At 40.8% G+C, this 24,693-nt stretch overlaps 1 protein-coding gene across 8 annotated transcripts in view; it reads left to right on the top strand.

Moving 5' to 3' along the window:
- Positions 1–24,693, top strand: part of KMT2A (lysine methyltransferase 2A) — a 76,740-nt gene that overhangs the window by 9,508 nt on the left and 42,539 nt on the right. For 4 of the 8 annotated variants that reach the window (XM_024131283.3, XM_024131282.3, XM_055078729.1 and 1 more), the window contains 3 exons: positions 16,583–16,652; positions 19,864–22,517; positions 23,838–24,015. In XM_024131283.3, coding sequence (XP_023987051.1) covers positions 16,583–16,652; positions 19,864–22,517; positions 23,838–24,015 — 2,902 coding nt within the window. Of the gene's footprint in view, positions 1–11,931; positions 12,018–16,582; positions 16,653–19,863; positions 22,518–23,837; positions 24,016–24,693 lie in introns of those variants that run through there. The other 4 variants (XM_024131285.3, XM_055078730.1, XM_007124162.4 and 1 more) reach the window with 3 other exon arrangements.

Here is a 24,693-nt window from a genome sequence, read left to right as displayed (position 1 = left end):
CTTGTTCATGCTCTCTGCACTGTGGTACCTTCAGTCCCTTTCTCTTCTCACCCCATCCAATAAATTTCTGAGGCTTGTCTGTGATACTATTGTATTGTTTCTTTAATCTGTCCCTGTTTTTCTGTTTTTACCATCCTACTTTAAATTTCCATTACCTTTGTATAGATTAAAACCATAAGCTCCTAACCGGTCTCTCTGCCTTCCTTTTCACTGTATAGTGGTGCCAGTGGTTTTCTTAAATACAGATCTGATTCTGTCACTTTATTCCTAAAACCCTTTGACTACTCACTGAATGTAAAATAAGATTTAAAATTCCCAGCCCTTTATAATCTAGCTGGCCTACATTTCTACATTTTGAACATTATCTCCTGAACACACATTTTCACTTAAAGTGCTTCAGCCATATTGAACTACCAGCCTATTAGATGTTCTCCACAGTCTGTGCGTACCTGTCTTTATACCTTTGCTAATGCCTTTCCTTTGCCTTAAAATGTTTCCCATCTTGACCTGCCTCTGAGTTATTCATCTTTCATGGCTCAGTTCAGATCCCCAGATCCCAACTCTTCCGTGAAGCTTTCAGGATACCACTACTAGCTGAAATTCAACTTCTTTCCTGTTTTCTTACTGTACTTTATACCTACCCTAAAAGAATTTACTCCAGAATACTTTATGTCGTAAATACTTTTTTTTTTTTTGTGGTACGCGGGCCTCTCAGTGTTGTGGCCTCTCCCGTTGCGGAGCACAGGCTCCGGATGCGCAGGCTCAGCGGCCATGGCTCACGGGCCGAGCCGCTCCGTGGCATGTGGGATCTTCCCGGACCGGGGCATGAACCCGTGTCCCCTGCATCGGCAGGTGGATTCTCAACCATTGCGCCACCAGGGAAGCCCCGTAAATACTTTTGATTGTGTCTGTCTTTCCCCCATTAGATTATTATTTCCTTAAGACACAGACCATTTCTGAGTCATCATTTATGTTTTATATTGTTTACAGTGGTGACTTTTTTTTTTTTTTTTTTTTTTTTGTGGTACGCGGGCCTCTTACTGTTGTGTCCTCTCCCGTTGCGGAGCACAGGCTCCGGACGCGCAGGCTCAACGGCCATGGCTCACGGGCCTAGCCGCTCCGTGGCATGTGGGATCTTCCCGGCCGGGGCACAAACCCGCGTCCCCTGCATCGGCAGGCGGACTCTCAACCACTGCGCCACCAGGGAAGCCCAACAGTGGTGACTTTTCATATATAAGGTGATCAGTGAATGTTTGTTGAACTGAAAATTTGGTATACATACAACTTCTAGGAAAACTTTGCAAGGACATATCGCATAAGCTATTATGTTGTTCAAGACTATTAGCAGGATAATTTTGAGTAATTTTGAAAAATAGTAAGTTAACTTAAGTACAGCAGAGGAAAGTCTTAAGAGCCATCAAAGGACTTTTTTGTAAAAGTACCGATTGGGGCTTTAAAAGTGATGTTGAGTGTTATAAAGCAGAAACTAACACACCATTGTAAAGCAATTATACTCCAGTAAAGATGTTAAAAAAAAAAAGTGATGTTGAGGAATCCTTATGGGATGGCATCATCTTTTATATAGATAATACTGGCACTGATTACCTGCTTACTTGAGTGTTGTTTCCGCTTCTAGGTTCCTCAACTTAGAGGGGATGAGGATACCTTGGAGAGGTTTCTTAGGAGACTCAAAAGATGATTATATGACTGGAAGTCAGTCCTATGAGGAAAGGTTGGGAGAATGAAAAGTTAAGAGGCAACTTAATAACTCTTCAAAAAACATGAATGGATCCATTATTAGGAATGGTAACCAGCTGTTTTCCAGCTCTACTGATGCTAAAATAAGAGAAAAATAGGTTTAAATTGAAGCAAAGGGTAGTTGTGTAAGGAACTTGTTGCTAATGATGGTTTTCATTATAGTGATGGCAAAAAGATTACCGAAATAATTTTATGATCTTCTCTGGAGGTGAATTTTAAAGGACAGGAGTCCTGCCTATGTATGTGTAAAATGACTTCTCAAGCTACCTTCTCTTTCTCTGAATAAGTATATTTCTATTTAGAGCCTAGAGAGCATGGATCATGTTTTATACTTTTTAATATTCCCCAAGGGGTCCTAGGGTCTCACTGGCTCCCTAAGAAGTATTTGAATTGTCAATTTATGGCAATAATTAACTTTCAGTAGTAAGCTCCAAAGAAATGTCTTTATGAAATGATTTTATAGTGGTTTTATAGGAGAATAAAAACTTAGTAAATGGAGCTAAGAGGGAAACCTTAAACATCAAGAGAAACCAGGGAAAGTAGTAGGTGTGGTCTCAGTATAGGAAACAAATAAATATTTATAGCTTTTATGTCCATTTTCAGTTGTAGTCCAAAGAGCTGTGCTTCAGAATATCCCTTGTTAAGGGTATCACTGCTTGTGGATGCATTATAACAAGTGCTTTGTAAATCCTTTCCAGTCTAATAAGTTGGCTTCATATGAATGAGGATTATAAAGGCCTCTGACCCTTGGCTTTTGAGGCCATGAGGAGGGCTTACATTACTTAGAATGAAACCTTTTTAGATATGTTGGGTTGCAAAAAGCATTTCCGCTACAGTCAGAATGAAAACTGTGAATTGGGATTTTTCATATAGATTACCAAAAGTCTGGGCAGAGCTGATATTAACACCAGCTCATTTTCCTACTAGCTCTTAGTTCCAAAGCCTTGAGTGGGTTATTGAAGCTTTTGGACTTTGGAATTTAGTACTGGAATTGTGTAAAATTTCCTTCTTGTAAATAAATGGATACTAGGTTTATTTAAGGTTATTTGGCCTTAAATATTAAAAATATAATGAATATTTTCTAAGTTTCATACAGTAAATGCTGTCTACTGTTAACCAGACCATCTCATAAAATGACTGGAGTTCAAAGGTGAAGCTGGATTGTTGCAGGGATTCTGCAAGTGGTGGCAAAGTGAAGGGCGGCTTGATTCCCTAATTGTAAAATTGGTGTCATTTGAGAAACTGGGAATTGGAAATATAAGGGAGTCATACTTTTCCCGTAACTTTCTTTTTTTAATTTTTATTTATTTTATTTATTTATTTTTGGCTGCATTGGGTCTTTGTTGCTGTGCGCGGGCTTTCTCTAGTTGCAGTTAGCCGGGGCTACTCTTCCTTGTGGTGCAGCGGGCTTCTCCTTGCAGTGGCTTCTCTTGTTGCAGAGCACGGGCTCTAGGCGCGTGGGCTTCAGTAGTTGTGGCTCGCGGGCTCTAGAGTGCAGGCTTAGTAGTTGTGGCGCACAGGCTTAGTTGCTCTGCGGCATGTGGGATCTTCCTGGACCAGGGCTCGAACCCGTGTCCCCTGCATTGGCAGGTGGATTCTTTTTTTTTTAAATTTGTTTGTTTATTTTATTTATTTATTTATTTATTTATTTATTTATTTATTTACTGGCTGAATAGGGTCTTTGTTGCTGCGCGCAGGCTTTCTCTAGTTGTGGCGAGCAGGGGCTGAGTGGAGGCTACTGTTCGTTGCAGTGCGCGGGCTTTTCATTGCGGTGGCTTCTCGTTGTGGAGCACAGGCTCTAGGTGCGTGGCTTGCAGTAGTTGCAGCATGCGGGCTCAATAGTTGTGGCTCACGGGCTCTAGAGCACAGGCTCAGTAGTTGTGGTGCACGGGCTTAGTTGCTCCACGGCATGTGGGATCTTCCTGGACCAGGGATCGAACCCGTGTCCCCTGCTTTGGCAGATGGATTCGTAACCAGTGTGCCACCAGGGAAGCCCTGGCAGGTGGATTCTTAACCACTGCGCCACCAGGGAAGCCCCTTTACCCGTAACTTTTAATTGCTAATCATACAGATATAAATTCAGAAAGCAAAAGATTATAAACAGCAAAGAATAATTCTCATGATTCTTTATTCTACTTGAGAGATTCCAGTGTTAGACTAATAAAATACCAGGGACTTTTTTTTTAAGTAAGTTAATGCCACATAATGTGTGCTTCTCAGAATGTGATGATGAACTTCCAAATATAATGTAGTAGTTAGAAGAGTCAGTTGGTTTTTTAAGCTAGTAAGAACACAAAACTTCCCAACTCATATACTGAACATTAATTCCTCAAAAATGTTAGGTCAAAATTGTGTTGGCTGACTTAGTAGCTTTGTTGTTTTGCCAAAGGGAATGTTTACTTTTGTCACGTAACTTCACTTTGCTCCTTCAGAAAACTGGCTTTTTGGAGAGATAACTCTTTACTTTTAGAGGAAAGAAAGTTGTGAATTTCTCAATGTTATTTTAGTTGCTGTTGATCATTGGACAGCCCAGAAGGAAAGATGCAACCTGACTTTTGCAGCAAGATCAGAACAAGCTGGAAGAAAAAACTACAAATTTTATAGTAGAAACTTGTAGTTGAATGAACATATAGCTCAAAATGAAGTTAACTGCTGAAAGTTGGCATATGGAGGACCAAAACCTCTTGTAATAAAAAGAACCATCTTTGAAAACAGTGTTGGTGTTTGTTTAATTTTTCCAGCCTATTCAAGTGGATCTAGTCATTTTGTGGTACTTTCCTGTTAAACAGAGAAGAATAAACCCTGTCATTGTGCTGATTGATTTAATTTCTACAGTATATTAGTTAAGTGGGCTTATTTCTTCTGCTTCAGCAAGTAGATAAACCAGTTCAGACTTGGAACCTAGGAGTTTGGAAGTCCTGATTTTTGTTTTTTGTTTGTTTGTTTGTTTTTTAAGGTCCTGTGAAGTAATTTGGGGCATTGCCAAGAATCTGTATAGCTTACTATCTGATGTAGTGCATTCATTTTACTTTTTTTTTTTTTTAAGACAATGAGCTTCTTTTTGTCTACCTCTTTTTCCGGAGCAGGATGGTTGGAGTTCACCTGTCTCATTTGTTTAGCTGTTTTGAGCATCTTTGCTTCTTGCTCTTGTTGATAATGGAATGAGGATGAGGAGATACTTCTTTCTTTAATTACAAAGTGGGTATCATTTGTATTTCTTTTTTTTAAAAGATGTTGGGGGTAGGAGTTTATTAATTAATTTATTTATTTTTGCTGTGTTGGGTCTTCGTTTCTGTGCGAGGGCTTTCTCTAGTTGTGGCAAGCAGGGGCCACTCTTCATCACGGTGCGTGGGCCTCTCACTATCGCGGCCTCTCTTATTGCGGAGCACAGGCTCCAGACACGCAGGCTCAGGAGTAGTTGTGGCTCACGGGCCTAGTTGCTCCGTGGCATGTGGGATCTTCCCAGACCAGGGCTCGAACCCGTGTCTCCTGCATTGGCAGGCAGATTCTCAACCACTGCGCCACCAGGGAAGCCCTCATTTGTATTTCTTAGGTGAGAGTTGCTAGGTAGATTTGAATTAAATATTTGAAAACAATTTCATTCTTGTGTGGGTGAAAATTTTACCAACTATTGTAATTGAAGAACATTGTATTACTGTCTTTGCACTCTTTAATTCTAGGTGACTTTTGGGGTTAACATTTCTCAGTATCAGGCAGAGATCATATTTAAAACAGTGTTAATCTCTTCCTATCTGTTATTCATTCAAACAGCCACAGTTCTCTTTGAGGCACCAATAGCCAGAGAGAATCTGGCCTTGGCTCTGTCCCTGCCATTTTGTTGACAAGGGACTATGATGTCAGTTCGGTAACTGTGTACATTTCTAGACTGCTTGGATTTCAGAAACCATCTTGGCTTAAGAAGTTTGTCTCCTGATATCTGTGTATTTGACTATGCTTGAGTATTTTATTCTTTTCCCTTCTTATAAATTCAACAACATCATTGTTAAATTCACTTTTTGGAAATGATTTACAGGTGTCACTATCTTTTTTTCTTTTACAAATGGTGAAAAACTGCTTGCAAAGAGGCTCATCTTCCCCCTAAATGGCATTCATAAACATAGCACTCTACAGAGTTAAGAAACGGTGACTGGAAATCTAATCTATTTTTCAAAGAACATCTTTTATGTACCAGGCAGATGACCAAGTGTTGGGGCATTAGTATTGAACAAGTCCCTTCCCCCCTTGCCTCATGGAACTTACTGTCTGATTTCTCTTTACTGAGCTCGGCTTAAAATATAGCAAGAATATAAATACTAAAATTATAATACCTTGCAAGATACTTTGGAAGTTGGTAATTTGAAGGCTAAAGCTCTCAAAACTAATATTAACAGAACTGTTCTTGGGAGCAATTCAAGTAGTAGTCTTCATTTACTGATTTACTGATTCTTGAGAGTCAGTTATACCAGGTGTAATATATGAAGCAAGATATTTAAAGTACTCCCAGGGTATTTAATAGCTTTCCCCTTCCTGTTAAAAGGGAACTTAAGCACTAGCACATCCTTTACTGCCTTCTACAACTGAAGAAGTGCTACTCTCCACTTGTACTCTGGATTCCGTCCCCTCTCATCTACTCAGGGTCATTCCTGCAGTTATTCCCTCTCTCTCCTGCATCACCAGTTTCTCTCTCATCAACATATATAACTGTCTAACTGTCTTAATATAATCGTTGCTTTAAAAAACCCTTGACCCCAGGTCCTCCCCCAGCTACTACCCAATTTTCTGCTCCCTTTCACAACAGAACTCCTTGAAAGTGCAGTATGTAATTGCAGGTGCCACTTTCTCACCTCTCAGCCACTCCTCAACCCCTGCCATTGGGCTTTTATCCCATGACTCTAGGAAATGGCTCTTATCAAAATCCTCAAGGGCCTCTCTCTTGCCAGATTGAATAGATAATTCTCAGTCCTCCTCCTGTTCAACCTTTGGGCAGCATTTGAACCAGGTGACCACTCCCTTCTTGAAACACTCTTTTCTTGGATTCTGTAACACTACACTCATCTGCTTTTTTCTTAACTCATTGGTTATTAATTTTCAGTATTCTGTATGGCTTCCTTCCTCTGCTTAACTCCCCTGAATGCTGGCATCACCTAAGAGTCTGCCTTTGGCCACCTTCTCTATCTGTGCACTTGTCCTCAGTGACCTCATCCAGGCCTCATCTGTATGCTGAGGACTCCTAAATCTTTGTCTCTAAACCTTGACTACTTTTTTGAGTCCCAGGCTTGTATTTCCAGCTGCCTATTTGACATTGCATTTGCATAATAATAATAATAAGAATGATGAGCGTTTATCGAGTTTTTATTGTGGGCCAGGCAGTATTCTCAGTGCTTCACATGTATTATCTCACCTAATCTTGCCCACCCGCTGAAGTAGCCACTGCTATTCCCAGACAAGGAAACAGGTATGCATTGAAGCACTTGGATATTTAGTAGGTATCTTAACGCTTCCCATGTCCAGAAAGTCTTGATTTTCTCCTTTCTCCTTGTTTCAGAATGACTCTGCCCTTTACCCAGTAGCTCAGGCCTAAAATTTGAGAGTTATCCTTGATTTCTCTCTATATTCATATTTCAAATAACCCGTCAGCAAGTTCTGTCTGTACTACCTCCAAAATACCTTAAATCCAACTTCCTCTTATTAATTCTCTTGCCAAAACCCCACACTTACCCATTATAATCTTTTGGCTGGATTATTCCCTTATCTCCCTGCTTGTGTTCTTACCTCAGTGAAGTTTGTTCTTCACACAGCAACTGTGGATTCCATGTGTAAATCAGTCAGATCTTACTATTCCCTCACTTTAAACATGTTGGTATCTCTCCCCCATCTCCTTTCTCCCCACTGCTTAGATAAATCCAGATTTCTTACCCTGTCTGGCAAAGCCGTACATGATCTGGCCTCTGGTCAGGTCTGCTTCTTCCAGCACCACCTCTTCTCATCTCACTCATTCTGCTGCACGGCCACACTGGCCTTTTGGTCTGTCATACTTGCCATGCTCGTTGCTGTCTCTGGGCCTTTGCACTTACTATCTAGCTAGAATACTATGCCACCTAGATCTTTATACGTCTGTCTTTTTCTCATCATTTAGGTCTAAATCTGGGTTCAGCCACTTTTTTCTGCAAAGGGCCAGATGGTCTCTGTCGCAATGACTGCCCCCTGCTGTTGTGGTCCAGGAGCAGCCATAGACAATACAGAAATGATGACACACGGGGCTGTGTGCCAATAAAACTTTATTTATGCACACTGAAATTTGAATTTCATATAACTTTAATGTGCATGAAATATTCTTCTTTGTATTTTTTTAACCATTTAAAAATGTTAAAAACCATTCTTAGTTCACGGACTGAACAAACCATGTGGCAGGCCAGATTTGGCCTGTGGCCCACAGTTTGCCAAGGTCAGAAGCCTTTTCTGACCACCCTAGTGAAAACAGCCCTCACAGGTAACCCCCATCAATTCTTCATGCCCTCGTTGCGTTCTTTATTTGTTACATGGTTATCTTCTCATGGGGCAGGAATTTTGTCAGTTCTTCACCTGTGTAGAGTCTAAAACAGTGCCTGGCAACACTCAGTAAATACTTGCTGGAGTGATTGAATGCCAGTCACATTTGAATTTTGGCTGTAGACTGCTATCTGGTCTCCAGTTATTCAGTCTCTTTCCTACTCTAATTTCATAAGTATGTATCTAGAATAAACTTCAAACTTCAAAGTTATGCCTTGTCTACATTTGAGACCCAAAGGTAGCTCCTGCTGTTTATTGGATGAGCTTTGACCATACCATCCTAGAATTAACAAGGTTCTGATACTTTGTCTTTGATCTTGGCCCTGCTATGGCTACCCCTTTCCAACCAAATCAGTTTTTATCAATTTTTGCATCTGATTTCCCACTTCTCCCCATTACCCCCTCCCATTTATTCTTTTTAAAAAAAATATTGATTGATTGATTGATTGATTTGGCTGCATTGGGTCTTAGTTGTGGCACTGGGGATCTTTGTTGCAGCATGCGGGATCTGTGTGGGGATCTTTAGTTGCGGCATGCGGGATCTAGTTCCCTTGCCAGGGATCAAACCCAGGCCCCCTACAATGGGAGCGTGGAGTCTTAACTGCTGGACCACCAGGGAAGTCCCCTCCCTCCCATTTATTCTTTTTTTAAAAATAAATAAATAAATTTATTTATTTATTTTGGCTGCATTGCATCTTCATTGCTGCGCACGGGTTTTCTCTAGTCACGGCGAGCGGGGCTACTCTTTGTTGCGGTGTGCGGGCTTCTCATTGCGGTGGCTTCTCTTGTTGTGGAGCATGGGCTCTAGGCATGCGGGCTTCAGTAGTTGTGGCACAGGGGCTCAGTAGTTATGGCTCGCGGGCTCTAGAGCACAGGCTCAGTAGTTGTGGTGCACGGGCTTAGTTGCTCCGCGGCATGTGGGATCTTCCCAGACCAGGGCTCGAACCTGTGTCCCCTGCACTTGCAGGCGGATTCTTAACCACTGCGCCACCAGGGAAGCCCTCCCATTTATTCTTTTTTTTTTTTTTTTTTTTTTTTTTTTTGCGGTATGCGGGCCTTCCTCTGTTGTGGCCTCTCCCGTTGCGGAGCACAGGCTCCGGACGTGCAGGCTCAGTGGCCATGGCTCACGGGCCCAGCCGCTCCGCGGCATGTGGGATCCTCCCATACCGGGGCGCGAACCCGGTTCCCCTGCATCGGCAGGCGGACGCGCAACCACTGTGCCACCAGGGAAGCCCCCCATTTATTCTTAATCAGCCATTGTCCATGGTTTATTTCCTTTAGAGCTACGGTCTAAAAAACTTTTGTAGGTTGTGAGCCTCTTTTTTTCTTTGAGAATCTGAAGAAATCTGTGTCTCTTGTCTGGCAGATGCCCATATAAACAGAGTTTTGCCTGTGATTTCAGCAAACCCTCTAAGCTTACTCCTGCCTATCAACTTGTCTGCAACTAAATGCATGCTTAGCCCCTTTTCTGATAGGAGAGAACTCCCTTCCATTGCACTTTGTCTTCATTCTCTCTCAGTGCCAACCCCTCCTCCCCATCCCTTTTCCATTTATTAGCGATTTGCTGTTGAGAATTTTCAGTCTCTTCCTGGCTGCTGTGTTCTCTTTCAGCATGTAAACACATTCAACTCAAAAAGTAATCCTGGACTTCCCTGGCGGTCCAGTGGTTAAGACTCCAGGCTGTGGGGAAACTAAGATCCCACATGCTGTGTGGTGCAGCCAATAAACAAACAAACAAACAAATAAGTAATCCCCCCAGGCATATCTTTCCCTACATTGTGCCCATTGTCTCCTTTCCCATGTAATTGAGTTTTTTCAAGAGTGGTCTATACTGACTTCCATTTTTGTCACTTTCTAATCACACCTTGACCACTGCGCTTTGGTTCCTCCTGCCTCTAACACTGCCTTGAAGCTGACCTTGGTAAGGTCATAGGTGACCTCCCAATTTTGATATCCTCTGTACAAAATCCTTTTGTATCCCTCCCCAACTTGTCCATCTCTTGATGTGTATTCTTCCCTTGCTGTTCTGTACTTAGATACATGACTGTTCTGTACTTAGATACATGATCTGTCTCCTTGGCCATTCCATCTCTGTCTCCCCCCTTAGCGTCCCTTTCCCCTGTACGTGAAGTATGGGTATTCCCTGGGGATCTGCAATGTATCCTCTTTTTCTCTCTGTATTCTCTCCCTGGGTGACTGTTTATACATACAGTTTCAGCATTCATAAATTCATTGAATCAGATGCGTTTTCTCCAGATCATTATATCTTACAACTTGGACAGACATTTCAAATTCAAGTGTCTAAACTGATTTCCCTCCTGCTCCTAGAAACGTCTCCTCTTTCTTTTTTCCCCAATCTTATAAATATATCACCATAAACCTAATCAGCCTAAGCCCAACACCTGCAAGTCTTTACTGATTCTTTCCATCCCCTGAACCTTTATATTGAAACCTTGTTCATTTTGCCTCCTAACTGTCTATGGAATCTGCCCTTTTCCTTAATCCCCATTGCCACTGCAGTCATTTTATAGCTGTTCTTACTGCCTCTGGTTTTAAAGGCAGTCTCTACTTCCCCACTGCTGTCATAGCGATCTTTTGAAAATATAAATCTAATCATGCTTCTCTCCTGCCCGAAAGTGTTACTGATGAGCTGTAGCCCTCAGGATGAGGCCCACACTTCCTTGAAGATAAACTTCAAACTCAGAAAGGCATTTAAGACCTTTCATGATCTGCCTCTGCCTTTTTTCCTCCTCAATATCTTATGCTCCTTTCCCACATCAGCTAGGGCCTCAGCCCTACTGAGCTGTCTGTAATTTCACTCCATGCCATGCTCTTTTGTATCTCTGTGCCTTTGTATGTGTTATTCTCTCTGCCTGAAATATCTTCCTTCAACCCTAATTTACCATCCTTCAGAAGTTAGAGTAAGCTTTCACCCTTTCTGCAGTGGCTTTACTGACTCTTTCTCCTTGACTGGCTTAGCCACCTGTCTGCTGTGCTTCCTTATTCATTTTTCTGGCATGTGTATTCCTCTGGCATAGCAGGAGACACACTGCATGCCATTAGTTTTTGTGTTTTTTAAAAATTAATTAATTTATTTATTTTTGGCTATGTTGGGTCTTCGTTGCTATGCCAGGGCTTTCTCTAGTTGCGGCGAGCAGAGGCTACTCTTGGTTGCAGTGTGTGGGCTTCTCATTGCCGGGCTTCTCTTGTTGCGGAGCACGGGTTCTAGGCGCAAGGGCTTCAGTAGTTGTGGCACGTGGGCTCAGTAGTTGTGGTGCACCACCGGCTTAGTTGCTCCGTGGCGCATGGGATCTTCCTGGACCAGGGCTCGAATCCATGTCCCCTGCACTGGCAGGTGGATTCTTAACCACTGTGCCACCAGGGAAGATCCCTGCCTATGAATTCTTAAAAGAAAAATCTTACTGTCTAATTCTTTTGAGTCCACCAGTATTTTCTGCTACTGTGCTATTACCACGTAATGTTTTTTTTTTTTTTTGTGGTATGCGGGCCTCCCTCTGCTGCGGCCTCTCCCGTTGCAGAGCACAGGCTCCGGACGCGCAGGCTCAGCGGCCATGGCTCACGGGCCCAGCTGCTCCACGGCATGTGGGATCTTCCCGGACCGGGGCGCGAACCCGGTTCCCCTGCATCGGCAGGCGGACGCGCAACCACTGCGCCACCAGGGAAGCCCCCACGTAATGTTTTTTAAACAGGTAGTGTACTGCATTTCCTTTATTTTCATTTTACAAACATTTATTACTCTAAATTTGTGCCAGATACTAAAATACAGCAATGAATAAGTAAACTTTCCCTGTCTTTAAAGAGTGAATGCTCTAGAGGAGACAAACTTGTAAACACATTCTTTATCCATTATGCTAATTAAGTACTGGTGATTATGTGTGTATGTCTTTAAAATGCAGCACTAAGACCTTGGTATTTTATTTTTTAAATTTATTTATCTGTTTGGCCACAGTGCCCAGCTTGTGGGATCTTAGTTCCCCAACCAGCAATAGAACCCAGGCCCTTAGCAGTGAAAGCGCAGAGTCCTAACCACTGGACCACCAGGGAATTCCCAAGCCCTTGTTATTTTAGAGCTTGTAGCGATAGACACTCAGAGAAATGTGCCAGCAGCAGTGGTAGCTAACTGGAATAAATTCCCAAAGGAGAAGTGTTACTCTTCTTTAACTAGAGCTACTGAGACGCACAATATGCCTCCTTGACATTTCTTCATCTTCTTTAGTTGTTCTTAATAATTTTCTTAGTTCTGTGGCCTCCTCATATGATGGAACCATATATGATGATACCAAAAATTATAAGCCTTCAAAACAAAGAATTTCAAACAATTACGTATCAGGGTGCTTTTGATACTGTCTGTGGTTTTTGATGTTATTTTCAGTTGATTCATCAATAAACCTCTGTAGGTGAAGAAATTTGATTTTTTTTTAAACTCTAAAGACTAAACATTTTGGAGACAGAAGAATGCTAAGGTACTTACCACCTAATTCAGTGCTCTGAAGTGCTGAGTCTCTTGCTAGAAAAGAAAGGTTATGATCGGTCATCCTAGACCTTATTCATCAAAGGCCAGGTGTGGCCAAGCTTGTTTAATAGAAGAGTTTTCAAAATAGCTTTGGAACCTCCACATTAGATTGGGAGGTGAAGAACTCCAGGTGAATGATTTCTGCTCTGACTAAATTGGGAAGAACTTACGGGAGGAGCTAAAATCTATTTTAGTTGGAGGTAGGAAGGAAAAGGCATTGACGTCTATCAGTTTCAAGTTTATCAGATCACTGGTATTACTAGGAACTGTGTCGCATCGAATCACTGTAGATGATTTAGGTCTCGATTACTTAAACTCTCTCAGATTTCTAATGCTGGAGTGGTGCCTAGTACAATACTGAGGCATGGAGATAGACATTGCCATCCTTTGGAAGAATTTTGAAATTTGTTGAATATTTCTCCATGAACCTAATACTAATACAAGTGGAAGAATGAGCTATTCCAAGATTTAAGCCAGTTTTTTATTCCAGCATATGAATTACATAGTAATTTATCCTTCACCGACATTTTAAGGGATTTTGGCTTTCTAAAGGAAGGCTGAGATTGTGCACCTGCCTGTCTGCTTTAGATACTTCTTGGGAGCAGGATCATGTCTTACTACTTATCTTTGCATTGGGAACAGATAGCATATAAATGGTTTTTGAATGAATGGACAAGTAAAAGAAATAGTGTTTTCTTTGCAGAGTTGTCCTAGTAGTACATAATTCCTTGAAATACAGAACTTCATGTATTTTTCTAAAATATCTTCATCATTACATTTTATCTGTAAACATCATTGTCTGTAATACTTACTTTGGATTCACTTAGATTCTCTTGTGGAAAACATACCCTATTGCTTCATCACAAATATAATAGCCACTAAAGGATTAAAATTCTGCCATTAAAATAAAAATCATGAAATGTTAAGATATTTATGGGTAACGTAGAATTTGCTAGTAAACGTATGTTTGGAAGTTCTCAAATAACCCCTAGAGATAGGGGTAGGGATAATAAAGAAATTCCACACATTTATTATTTTAGAATTAGCTTTCACTTGGAAAACGACATTAGCTTCATTGCATTCCTAATCTCTGGAAGCTAAATATGATCCAACAGTATTTTATGGTGCTCAACTTGGCAAGGATATTTTTCTCTCTTTGGAGGTAAGAAAAGGGTAAAATCTCGACGATCTAGTGACATCCTTATCCAGAAGGAATAGGTTTGTTGCCTCTTGCCTATACTTTGTCTTGGAGTGCTGTGCTCATCAGAGGAAGCCAGAGTGAAAGGAAAAGTATGGGTGGCTGTTTGGGCCCAGTTTCCAGGAATACTTCGTCCTGTGTAGTGTGGAGTCTCCTGTTTTTCTTCACGGCTGTCCAGGCTTATGATGCCATAGTGCCAAACATGGATTTAATTGCAGCTTCTCTTGTTACCTTTTTTGTAGACATTTTGACTTAGTCTTTTGATTTCTAGGCAAGCCTAAATCCCTGGGAAGCTAGCACTGTTACCTTGTTTACTGCATCTTCCAGGAACCCCATGTGTTTAAAGGGGGTGATGGGAGCGAGAGGAGAGGCAAAAAGGACTTCATCTGTAGCGCCTTCTTGCAGCATTTTTTCCCCCAGTGCTTTCTCAGCTTGGTTTTCCTTAGATTTTGGGGGGACTCTTGTGTGGAATTGGAAGTTCAGAGTTAGCCGACCAGAGCTCTTTAACATAACAATGATGGCTTTTGTTTTTGGCTAAACTGTCTGGATTATTTAAACAATGGGTGCTTATTTTTTTAAGCATCCTTCAAGAAGTCAGTCTATATTTGAAGTGAAAAGAAAGCTCTTGGGTGGAAGTCAAGTCATTCTTTTCTTATTCCAACTACAAGACCACAAAGAAAGAGTTAATGCTTTCTGTCGTTTTGGAAAGTACTTGGAAACTTTAAACATTGGCAGAGTTAGTTAAATTACTGCTTGATAGCTCAGTAGTACTCTTTTGGAGCACGCTGAATTAGGGTTGTACAGTTACATATTGTGAAAGTTAGAAATATAGAAAAGTGACTCACTAAGGTTGCTGATAATGAACATAGCAATGTGGATCTCTTATGTTTCTTTTAAAGATTAAACATTTTTCATTACTTCAGCTGTTGGTTACTTTACCTGTTGGCTATTGTATGTATAGTTGCTAGAACTCTCTCATTGCAACACTTGGAGCATAGAACTTAACGCATTTAGCTATGTAGTCTCCTGGCAAGCGTTAGGAAATCCTCAGATGTCTTTGTGAAATGCATAGATTAGCAGTTGTTCCATAAGGATAATGCAGGGAAGGAATGAATTAAATCAGAAACTTTAAGGATTTGAAAATGGGTGTCATGTTACTTTAATAGTAGCTGAAAGAATAGGGTATTTTGTACTGTAGGTGATTTATTGGATTCCTTTACATATTTACAGTTTTAGATTGTAGCCATTATGGTAGGAAGTTATTTGTAAATAACTGTATGATCTTGGGCAAGTCATTTGGCCCTTCAGAACTTCAGTTTCTAAAACCACATCAATAATAAGAACTACAATATGGACACTACATTATAGTTTTATGAATGATTTTACATAAATTACATAACTTACATAAATTATTTCATTTATTCCTTACAACACTCCAATAAATAAAAAAATTTGAGACCTCAGACAAGCCCTTCCCTCTCTTCAGTGGTGGCACGTGCTGACAAATGAGAGGATGAAGTGGTCCCCTCTACAAATGGGGGGCTTTGACTGTTGGAACTTAGTTTGGGGATTATCAGTATAAATTGGAGGTACAAGAAAATCTATCTATAATTCCTTATTTTGTTCTTATTTTATGTGGATTTTGTTTCTGGCATCTGAAATTCTTATCTCTGTAGAAAACTCTTAGTTTCTGAATCAGTGAATTTCTATTAATCAGGTTGTTTAAATAGACCATATTTCTTGACAATTTGTTCAAAATCGGTTAAATCCTTAGTATTTTTTTAAAAGGCAGGTTAGAAGTTAAGAGGTAAAGAGAAGTTTTTGCCTTTTCTAAGTATGACTGAAAATAAGATGCTTCCTTCAGTTATTCTTGGATGCATTCTTGAATTGATGTGGTCAATTCATCATCCCTTTCACAAATGCTGCTGCCCACCATTAAGTCTCTTATCACAGGGCATTTAAAAATGATGCCATAAAATGCATGTTGAGAATCTTTGGATCTCAAATGTATAGAAATCACATCTAAATGTCAATTCCTGAGTTAAGGAACTGACAATAATGGCAATTTCAGTCTCTATTAATATTTAGTAGACAAGAGATTATGATATTGTAGATAATCCTTATGTGTCTGTAGACTTAACTACTTGTTGAAAAGATATATTTGTTTTATTGGGGCTGTATATTTCTGCCATTGTACTGATTTGCTTACTTGAATTAAAGTCATTCTTTAATTGTTTTGGGCTGTATCTATAGTTTGAAATTTAGGACTGTCCCCTATGTACTGTGCACCAAAGATGACTTGTCAATGCATTGTTCAATTACTACACAGCTCCTATTTGTCTGTAATGAAGCCATATGGCTGGGCCCATTTATTTCAGTATTAAGTTATTTTATAATAATATCCATATGAATGATGATGAGTAATACATAGAGGCTAAATTTTCCAAATTCATTTGTGTCTTCTCTGGACATTTCTTTGGGATATGTTCAGATTCATGTTGTTTTTTTTTTCCTGATTTTAAAATAATTTTCCTTTGTTATAGGATGAGCAGTTCTTAGGTTTTGGCTCAGATGAAGAAGTCAGAGTACGAAGTCCCACAAGGTCTCCTTCAGGTATGGCCAGTTAAATGCATAGCATCTTTACGTTTTGTTTGTTAAGAAACTGTGACTTCCCCTTGCCTTCTTTGCATGTAAAGGGTGGTCTTAAATACTGGGGTTTTTTGGGTGTATCCTTCCCTTTCCCTCACACTAAGTAGGAAATGGCTTATGAGCTAGACCTCTTTCAGGGACTTCTCTGTCAGGCCGCTTTTGGTTTATCCTTGATTATGCTTCTCTATGGGAACCACCAGAGGCATGGGGGCTAGATTTCCATGGAATGCTTGCAAAACCTGGTAGGCAAATTGAAGGTTACCTACTGAGAGCAGCATCCTCAGATTTACACATTTTGAATTGTATGGCAGTAAATATGACTTTGGAAATAATTTGGCCAGTGTTTTTTATAGATGAAATTTGGTCTACTATTGTCAAAGAACTAAAAACAAAATGTTGGCCTTGTATGAAACTATTTTATCTGATCCTTGAAAAACTGTGTTAAAATAAAGAAAATAAAAACGACATGGGTATTTCCATTTATTAGCAATATTTGTCATTGTTCTCAATAAGAATATATCTAGAATGTCTTGAAATTCTAGACTTAACAGAAGTTTCCTGCAAGATGATCCTCAGTGGAAATAACATTTAATGGCTTGCAGAATTCTGTTCTGTATAGGAGAGGGCTATAGATCTTTTGATGAAAAAAACATTCCCCATCTGTGCTGCCATTCTGACTTCTTGTATGGTTGTCTTTGATTTTATGTGCATAGACAGTCTAGTTAAATATGATGTTGTTAGCTGTGCTTTTGGTCCTTGATGTTGACATAGTTTGTGATGTTTGTTAGCATTTGCATTTCATTTGAGTCATCATATATTATATAATAATCTAACTCAAACACATAAGTTGACAATTTTTCCTTTCCCAAGTAGTGGTGGTATTGCCATTCTAGTTGAGAGGACTTAGCCAGTTGTATTCCAGTATCTGTGCCATTTAGACAGCAGCAATATTCTCTTTAAGATGTGATGAAATCTTAAAACTTCGTATCAGGTGATGTTAGAGATTGTCTGGTCTAACCCTTCATTTATAGATAATAAAATGAGGCCCAGAAAAGACATGATGAGCAGTTACTTCTGACTGATTTGTGAGTTCTTTGAATGTGTTGTGGATTATGGAAGTTAGCAGAGCAGGACTCTTCTCTATTCTGCTTTTTCTACCTGTCCACCAAAAGCTTTTTTTAAAAGATGGATAGAAGAGGTTTTCAGAATTAATAAAGGCCTATGAGTAGCCAGGTTCAAGTCTACCAAGATTATAAGGAATCTTGTGATATACTTCTGGGTAGTTAATTCACAACCCTTTCTTGATGGTTTCCTCTTAAGTTTTTTTCTTGGCTGTCAGTGTACCTTATTATTATTATTATTATTATTTTTTTTTTTTTTTTTTTGCGGTATGCGGGCCTCTCACTGTTGTGGCCTCTCCCATTGCGGAGCGCAGGCTCCGGACGCGCAGGCTCGGCGGCCATGGCTCACGGGCCCAGGCGCTCCGCGGCATGTGGGATCTTCCCGGACCGGGGCACGAACCCGTGTCCCCTGCATCGGCAGGCAGACTCTTAACCACTGCGCCACCAGGGAAGCCCATGTCAGTGTACCTTAAATGTTGTTTTTTGTTTGTTTGTTTTTAATCATCTGTATATACTTTATTAAGAAATGAAACCGTTTCTCTGCTGTCTTCTAGTCCATTACTTTCGTTGTAATTAGTATATATTGAGAACAGATTTGTGTATCTTAATCTATTAAGAGAAGTTTCAAGTTAATTGGTGAGGAAAGCATTTATATTTAGAAAGCTCAACAATAAGACCCTTGTTGATTTCTGTTCTGTTAGAAAGCTGGTTCCATAGTCTAAAGTGTTCATCATAACGGCATAAATCTCTTCTGGTGCTTCTTAGGGGAGGTTTTAATCTCAGAAGAATGTTGAGTCATATAAAACATTGAAAAGTCACGAGAGAAGAGATGATATGATGAGGAGGCAACTCGTAATACATTTAGAAAGTATAGACTATATGTGGTGATCAATCTGTGGTGTATATAAATCAAATCACTATGTTGTACACCTGGAACTAACATATATTGTATGTCAATTATACTTCAATAAAAAAGAATGCATCTTTAAAAAGAAAAGAAAGTACAGACTATACAAAGAATTTTAGGGAGTTCCCAGGTGGCCTAGTGGTTAGGATTCCAGGCTTTCACTGCTTTCAGTGCTGGGGCCTGGGTTCAATCCCTGGTCAGGGCACTGAGATCCCACAAGCTGTGCAGCATGGCCAAAAAAAAAAAAACAACAACAACAAAAAAAAAGAATTTTAGAAAACAGTGGTTTTCTGAAGTCTCTTGATAAGCAGCAAATTGAGCTGATTTATAAGTTGGCAAATTCCTTTTATTTAGAATAGAAGAAATCTGATTTAAATTGTCAGTTTGCTCTTGACATCAATTATGGTTAAATCTTTTTTGTAATTTGAGACTAACTAGTTCAAGAACCTGTAGGTAGGGGAATAGATTAATGGACATCTCATGTCATTTCAATGATTAGTTCACCTACCACTGAGTTCAGTGATCTTATTCTGCTGTCTCATGAATGAATGTTTTTCTTTTCATTGAAACTTTCTTAACTTACTTTGGCAAAGCAGATTGAAAATATAGGAAGCTGAGCTGCCTATAGAAGTTGGTATATTATTGTAGCCTATAGAAGGTGGTATGTTGTTGACTGAAGAGCATCTTGTTCAGATTTATTAAAGCCAAAATTCTGAGTTGAAAAAATGGGATGACTTACTATAAATGTGTTCTCAGTTGTTAACTCTTGGTGGCTACGATGTGGAAAAGGTCATACAGATTTTTTTAAAACACACCTTTTTTTAATTCAGAAAAAACCTTGTTCATCCAGAGTTGTAGGGAAAATTAGTTTTATATATTAATTGCTCAGTTGAAAACCTCTTATTATCTTAGTTTTTCTATCAAAAAGGTAGTTAAGTGTTCTTTTAGGTAGGATGTTATTTACTTGATTTCTTTGAGGCAGGTTTTTGGTGAAAAGAAACTAAGCACAATTAAGATGTTTTATTGACTGATTAGACCCAGGTAGAGTTCAGTACAGAATGGCTTGTGCTAAATTATATTCAGCTTAGTTAAGACCTAAACTACAAAGCTAAATATATGCTCTTCATTGTTTAATTTCTATACACAGTTAAAACTAGTCCTCGAAAACCTCGCGGGAGACCTAGAAGTGGCTCTGACCGAAATTCAGCTCTCCTCTCAGACCCATCTGTGTTCTCCCCTCTAAATAAATCAGAGACCAAATCTGGAGATAAGATCAAGAAGAAAGATTCTAAAAGTATAGAAAAGAAGAGAGGAAGACCTCCCACCTTCCCTGGAGTAAAACTCAAAATAACGCATGGAAAGGACATTTCAGAGTTACCAAAGGGAAACAAAGAAGATAGCCTGAAGAAAATGAAACGAACACCTTCTGCTACATTTCAGCAAGCCACAAAGATTAAAAAATTAAGAGCAGGTAAACTCTCTCCTCTCAAGTCAAAGTTTAAGACAGGGAAGCTTCAAATAGGAAGGAAGGGGGTACAGATTGTACGCCGGCGAGGAAGGCCTCCATCAACAGAAAGGATAAAGACCCCTTCAGGTCTCCTCATTAACTCTGAACTGGAAAAGCCCCAGAAGGTCCGGAAAGACAAGGAAGGAACACCTCCACTCACAAAAGAAGATAAGACAGTAGTCAGACAAAGCCCTCGAAGGATTAAGCCGGTTAGGATTATTCCTTCTTCTAAAAGGACAGATGCAACAATTGCTAAGCAGCTCTTGCAGAGGGCAAAAAAGGGGGCTCAAAAGAAAATTGAGAAAGAAGCAGCTCAGCTGCAAGGAAGAAAGGTGAAGACACAGGTCAAAAACATCCGACAGTTCATTATGCCTGTTGTCAGTGCCATCTCCTCCAGGATCATTAAAACCCCTCGGCGCTTCATAGAGGATGAGGATTATGACCCTCCAATTAAAATTGCCCGACTAGAGTCTACACCGAATAGTAGATTCAGTGCCACGTCCTGTGGATCTTCCGAAAAATCAAGTGCAGCTTCTCAGCACTCCTCTCAAATGTCTTCAGACTCCTCCCGATCCAGTAGCCCCAGTGTTGATACCTCCACAGATTCTCAGGCCTCTGAGGAGATTCAGGTACTTCCTGAAGAGCGGAGCGATACCCCCGAAGTTCACACTCCACTGCCTATTTCCCAGTCCCCAGAAAACGATAGTAATGACAGGAGAAGCAGAAGGTATTCAGTGTCAGAGAGAAGTTTTGGCTCTAGAACGTCGAAAAAGTTGTCCACCCTGCAAAGTGCCCCCCAGCAGCAGACCTCTTCCTCGCCACCTCCACCCCTGCTTACTCCGCCGCCCCCGCTGCAGCCGGCCTCCAGTATCTCTGACCACACACCTTGGCTCATGCCTCCGACCATCCCTTTAGCATCACCATTTTTGCCTACTTCTGCCGCTCCCATGCAAGGGAAGCGAAAATCTATTTTGCGAGAACCGACATTTAGGTGGACTTCTTTAAAGCACTCTAGGTCAGAGCCACAGTACTTTTCCTCAGCAAAGTATGCCAAAGAAGGTCTTATTCGCAAACCAATATTTGATAATTTCCGCCCCCCTCCACTGACTCCTGAGGATGTCGGCTTCGCGTCCGGGTTTTCTACATCTGGTACTGCTGCTTCAGCCCGATTGTTTTCGCCACTCCATTCTGGAACAAGGTTTGATATGCACAAAAGGAGCCCTCTTCTGAGAGCTCCACGATTTACTCCAAGTGAGGCTCACTCTAGGATATTTGAGTCTGTAACCTTGCCTAGTAATCGAACTTCTGCTGGAACATCTTCTTCAGGAGTATCTAACAGGAAAAGGAAAAGAAAAGTGTTTAGCCCTATTCGATCTGAACCGAGATCTCCTTCTCACTCCATGAGGACAAGAAGTGGAAGGCTTAGCACTTCTGAGCTGTCACCTCTCACCCCACCGTCTTCTGTCTCTTCCTCGTTAAGCATTTCTGTTAGTCCTCTTGCCACTAGTGCCTTAAACCCAACTTTTACTTTTCCTTCTCACTCCCTGACTCAGTCTGGGGAATCTGCAGAGAAAAACCAGAGACCAAGGAAGCAGACTAGTGCTCCGGCAGAGCCATTTTCGTCCAGTAGTCCCACTCCTCTCTTCCCTTGGTTTACCCCAGGCTCTCAGACTGAGAGAGGGAGAAATAAAGACAAGGCCCCTGAGGAGCTGTCCAAAGAGCGAGATGCTGACAAGAGCGTGGAGAAGGACAAGAGTAGAGAGAGAGACCGGGAGAGAGAAAAAGAGAATAAGCGGGAGTCCAGGAAAGAGAAAAGGAAAAAGGGATCAGAAATTCAGAGTAGCTCTGCTTTGTATCCTGTGGGTAGGGTTTCCAAAGAGAAGGTTGTTGGTGAAGATGTGGCCACTTCATCTTCTGCCAAAAAAGCAACCGGGCGGAAGAAGTCTTCATCACTTGATTCTGGGACTGATATTGCTTCTGTGACTCTTGGGGATACAACAGCTGTCAAAACCAAAATACTTATAAAGAAAGGGAGAGGAAATCTGGAAAAAACCAACTTGGACCTCGGCCCAACTGCCCCATCCCTGGAGAAGGAGAAAACCCTCTGCCTTTCCACTCCTTCATCTAGCACTGTTAAACATTCCACTTCCTCCATAGGCTCCATGTTGGCTCAGGCAGACAAGCTTCCAATGACTGACAAGAGGGTTGCCAGCCTCCTAAAAAAGGCCAAAGCCCAGCTCTGCAAGATTGAGAAGAGTAAGAGTCTTAAACAAACTGACCAGCCCAAAGCACAGGTACTCTTTTCCATCTTGCCCATTAAAATCAACAGTTTCTCGAACCCCATCTAGGAGCAAGTTTTAGGCTGAGTGTTTCAGTTAGATCCAGTTATGGGAATCAGGAAAAGATGGTGGCATTCACAGTGGTCCTTTACGGACGGATAGGATTTTGATAGGTAGAAAATGATAGGGGAGAAATTTTTAAGGAGAGGAAACAGTGTAGGGTAGAGATAGAAAAGTATAAAACATACTTGAGGAACGGGGATAGCTGGACTGGTACGTGTAGGAAAGCGGTGAACCAAGACTGAAAGGTACGTGGGGCCACATTACCCTGAGTGCTGAGTTGTTTGTACTTAATGGGTTTGGTGTGATGGAATCTGTGACTTAATTTTGAAGATGCATTTTTGCAGTCAGATTGTTTTACTGTTGTTTACTATAGAAAACAGGGATGGGGGGAATCTCTTCCTCTGAGTTGTGAGTGATTAGACCAATAGAAAATAAGTATTTGCAGAATACATATGAGAAGCACTTAGCCTCAAGTTGTGGTACAGAAAAGCTGTACAATTCAGTTAGTTAAGATGATGACAAACAGATTTTTGTAAAGAAGAGCTTTTTTTTTTTTTTTTAATTAACAAAGCGAGCTAGGGACTGGTCTTTTCTGAGAAAACCTGCCAATCTTTAGATTGTTTTTAAACATTGTCATGTAGTAGATGCGTGTTTATACCAACATATCAAGTTAGGTTAAGATGACCACAAACTTAGGTTTTAATGTTATTCAACGTAGGGCCACATTTACATTTAGTAATTCTGCCAGTTGAGAGGTCTAGCAGGAATACGATGAGACTTATTTCTGACACCATTTTGGATGTTTTTGATTAACCTCCTAGTGATAGGAGCCGTGGCTCTTTAAAATGTGAGACATTTCTGTTTGGAGCTGTGGCCTTTTATACTTCCATTTATAGGTTATTTCCCCCTACTTCTCTGTTGATCAGGGAAATATAAGAAATAGTCTGTGGTTAGATAAGCCCTATTTACTCGAGAATGAGCTTCTTGATAATGCAGACTGTCAGCTTGATTTTTTTTGAGGGAAATTTTAAAGAAGTAGTATAATTGGGAATAGAGGCTTAGTTGATTTCTGTTTTTTGATTAGAATCCTTTTCTGCCAATTTTAGAAGTAGGTGATTTCTATATATTGATGTGGCATATCAGCTGGGAATAACTAGAGTTGTATGTGTTGAATATAGATTATAAGTTAATCAACTATACCTTGGCTTCATTCAATTATATTTTCATCGCATATGGTTGTTATTGTTTGTTTTTGGCTTGCCTCATACTCAGGGTCAAGAAAGTGACTCATCGGAAACCTCTGTGCGAGGACCCCGGATTAAACACGTCTGCAGAAGAGCTGCTGTTGCCCTTGGCCGAAAACGAGCTGTGTTTCCTGATGACATGCCCACCCTGAGTGCCTTACCTTGGGAAGAACGAGAAAAGATTTTGTCTTCCATGGGAAATGATGGTAGGTTGGGGATGTCAACCTTGAGGTCTAAGCAGACACTGGGTTTGTTTGCTGATCATCCTGGGAGTGCCCAGTAGGCTCTTCATAGCATTATATGTTAGGCTGGGTCCTCCAAAAAGCAGATGGCAGAGGGCGGGGGGATTAAATGTGTAAGGGTGTTATTAGAGGAAATGCCTGAGAGAGAAAATGGGGAGGGAGTCAGGAAAGGCTGGGAGAGCTGTCAGACTGCTCTGTAAGTCTGACCCTAGTGATGGAGAGTGGGAAGGAAGGCTGGGCAGACTCTTCCTGGATGCCATGCAGTGTGAGAAAGCTCGGCAAGGCTGTCAGGGAGCCCTTGAGCAAACATTGACTGTCAGAGGAGTCTCGTGTCTCCCAGGAACAGACCTACCCTAGTATCCCTGCCACGCTTGTCACTGCCTGAGAGCAACCTCTGTGGTAAGTGTGGCCTCTGTACCCCTGGATTTCAGAGCACAGCACCTGGGGCCCTGTGGTTTCAGGTCTGTGAGGCACGTTCTCATGGGTGACTGCTCAGATGAAATTTAGAGGTTTAGAGAGTCTTCAGAAGCATTCAATTCGTATTCTTTTTTTTTTTTAATGCTTTCTTTACTTTCTTTTTTTAAATCATATTTTCTCTTTTTTTAAAAAATTAATTAATTATTTTTTGTATTTTGGCCATGC

Source organism: Physeter macrocephalus, chromosome 16 (assembly GCF_002837175.3).
Source record: "Physeter macrocephalus isolate SW-GA chromosome 16, ASM283717v5, whole genome shotgun sequence".
Lineage (NCBI taxonomy): Eukaryota > Metazoa > Chordata > Mammalia > Artiodactyla > Physeteridae > Physeter > Physeter macrocephalus.
Note: the sequence above shows the minus strand (reverse complement) of the source record. Positions and strands in the feature narration are given on the sequence as shown.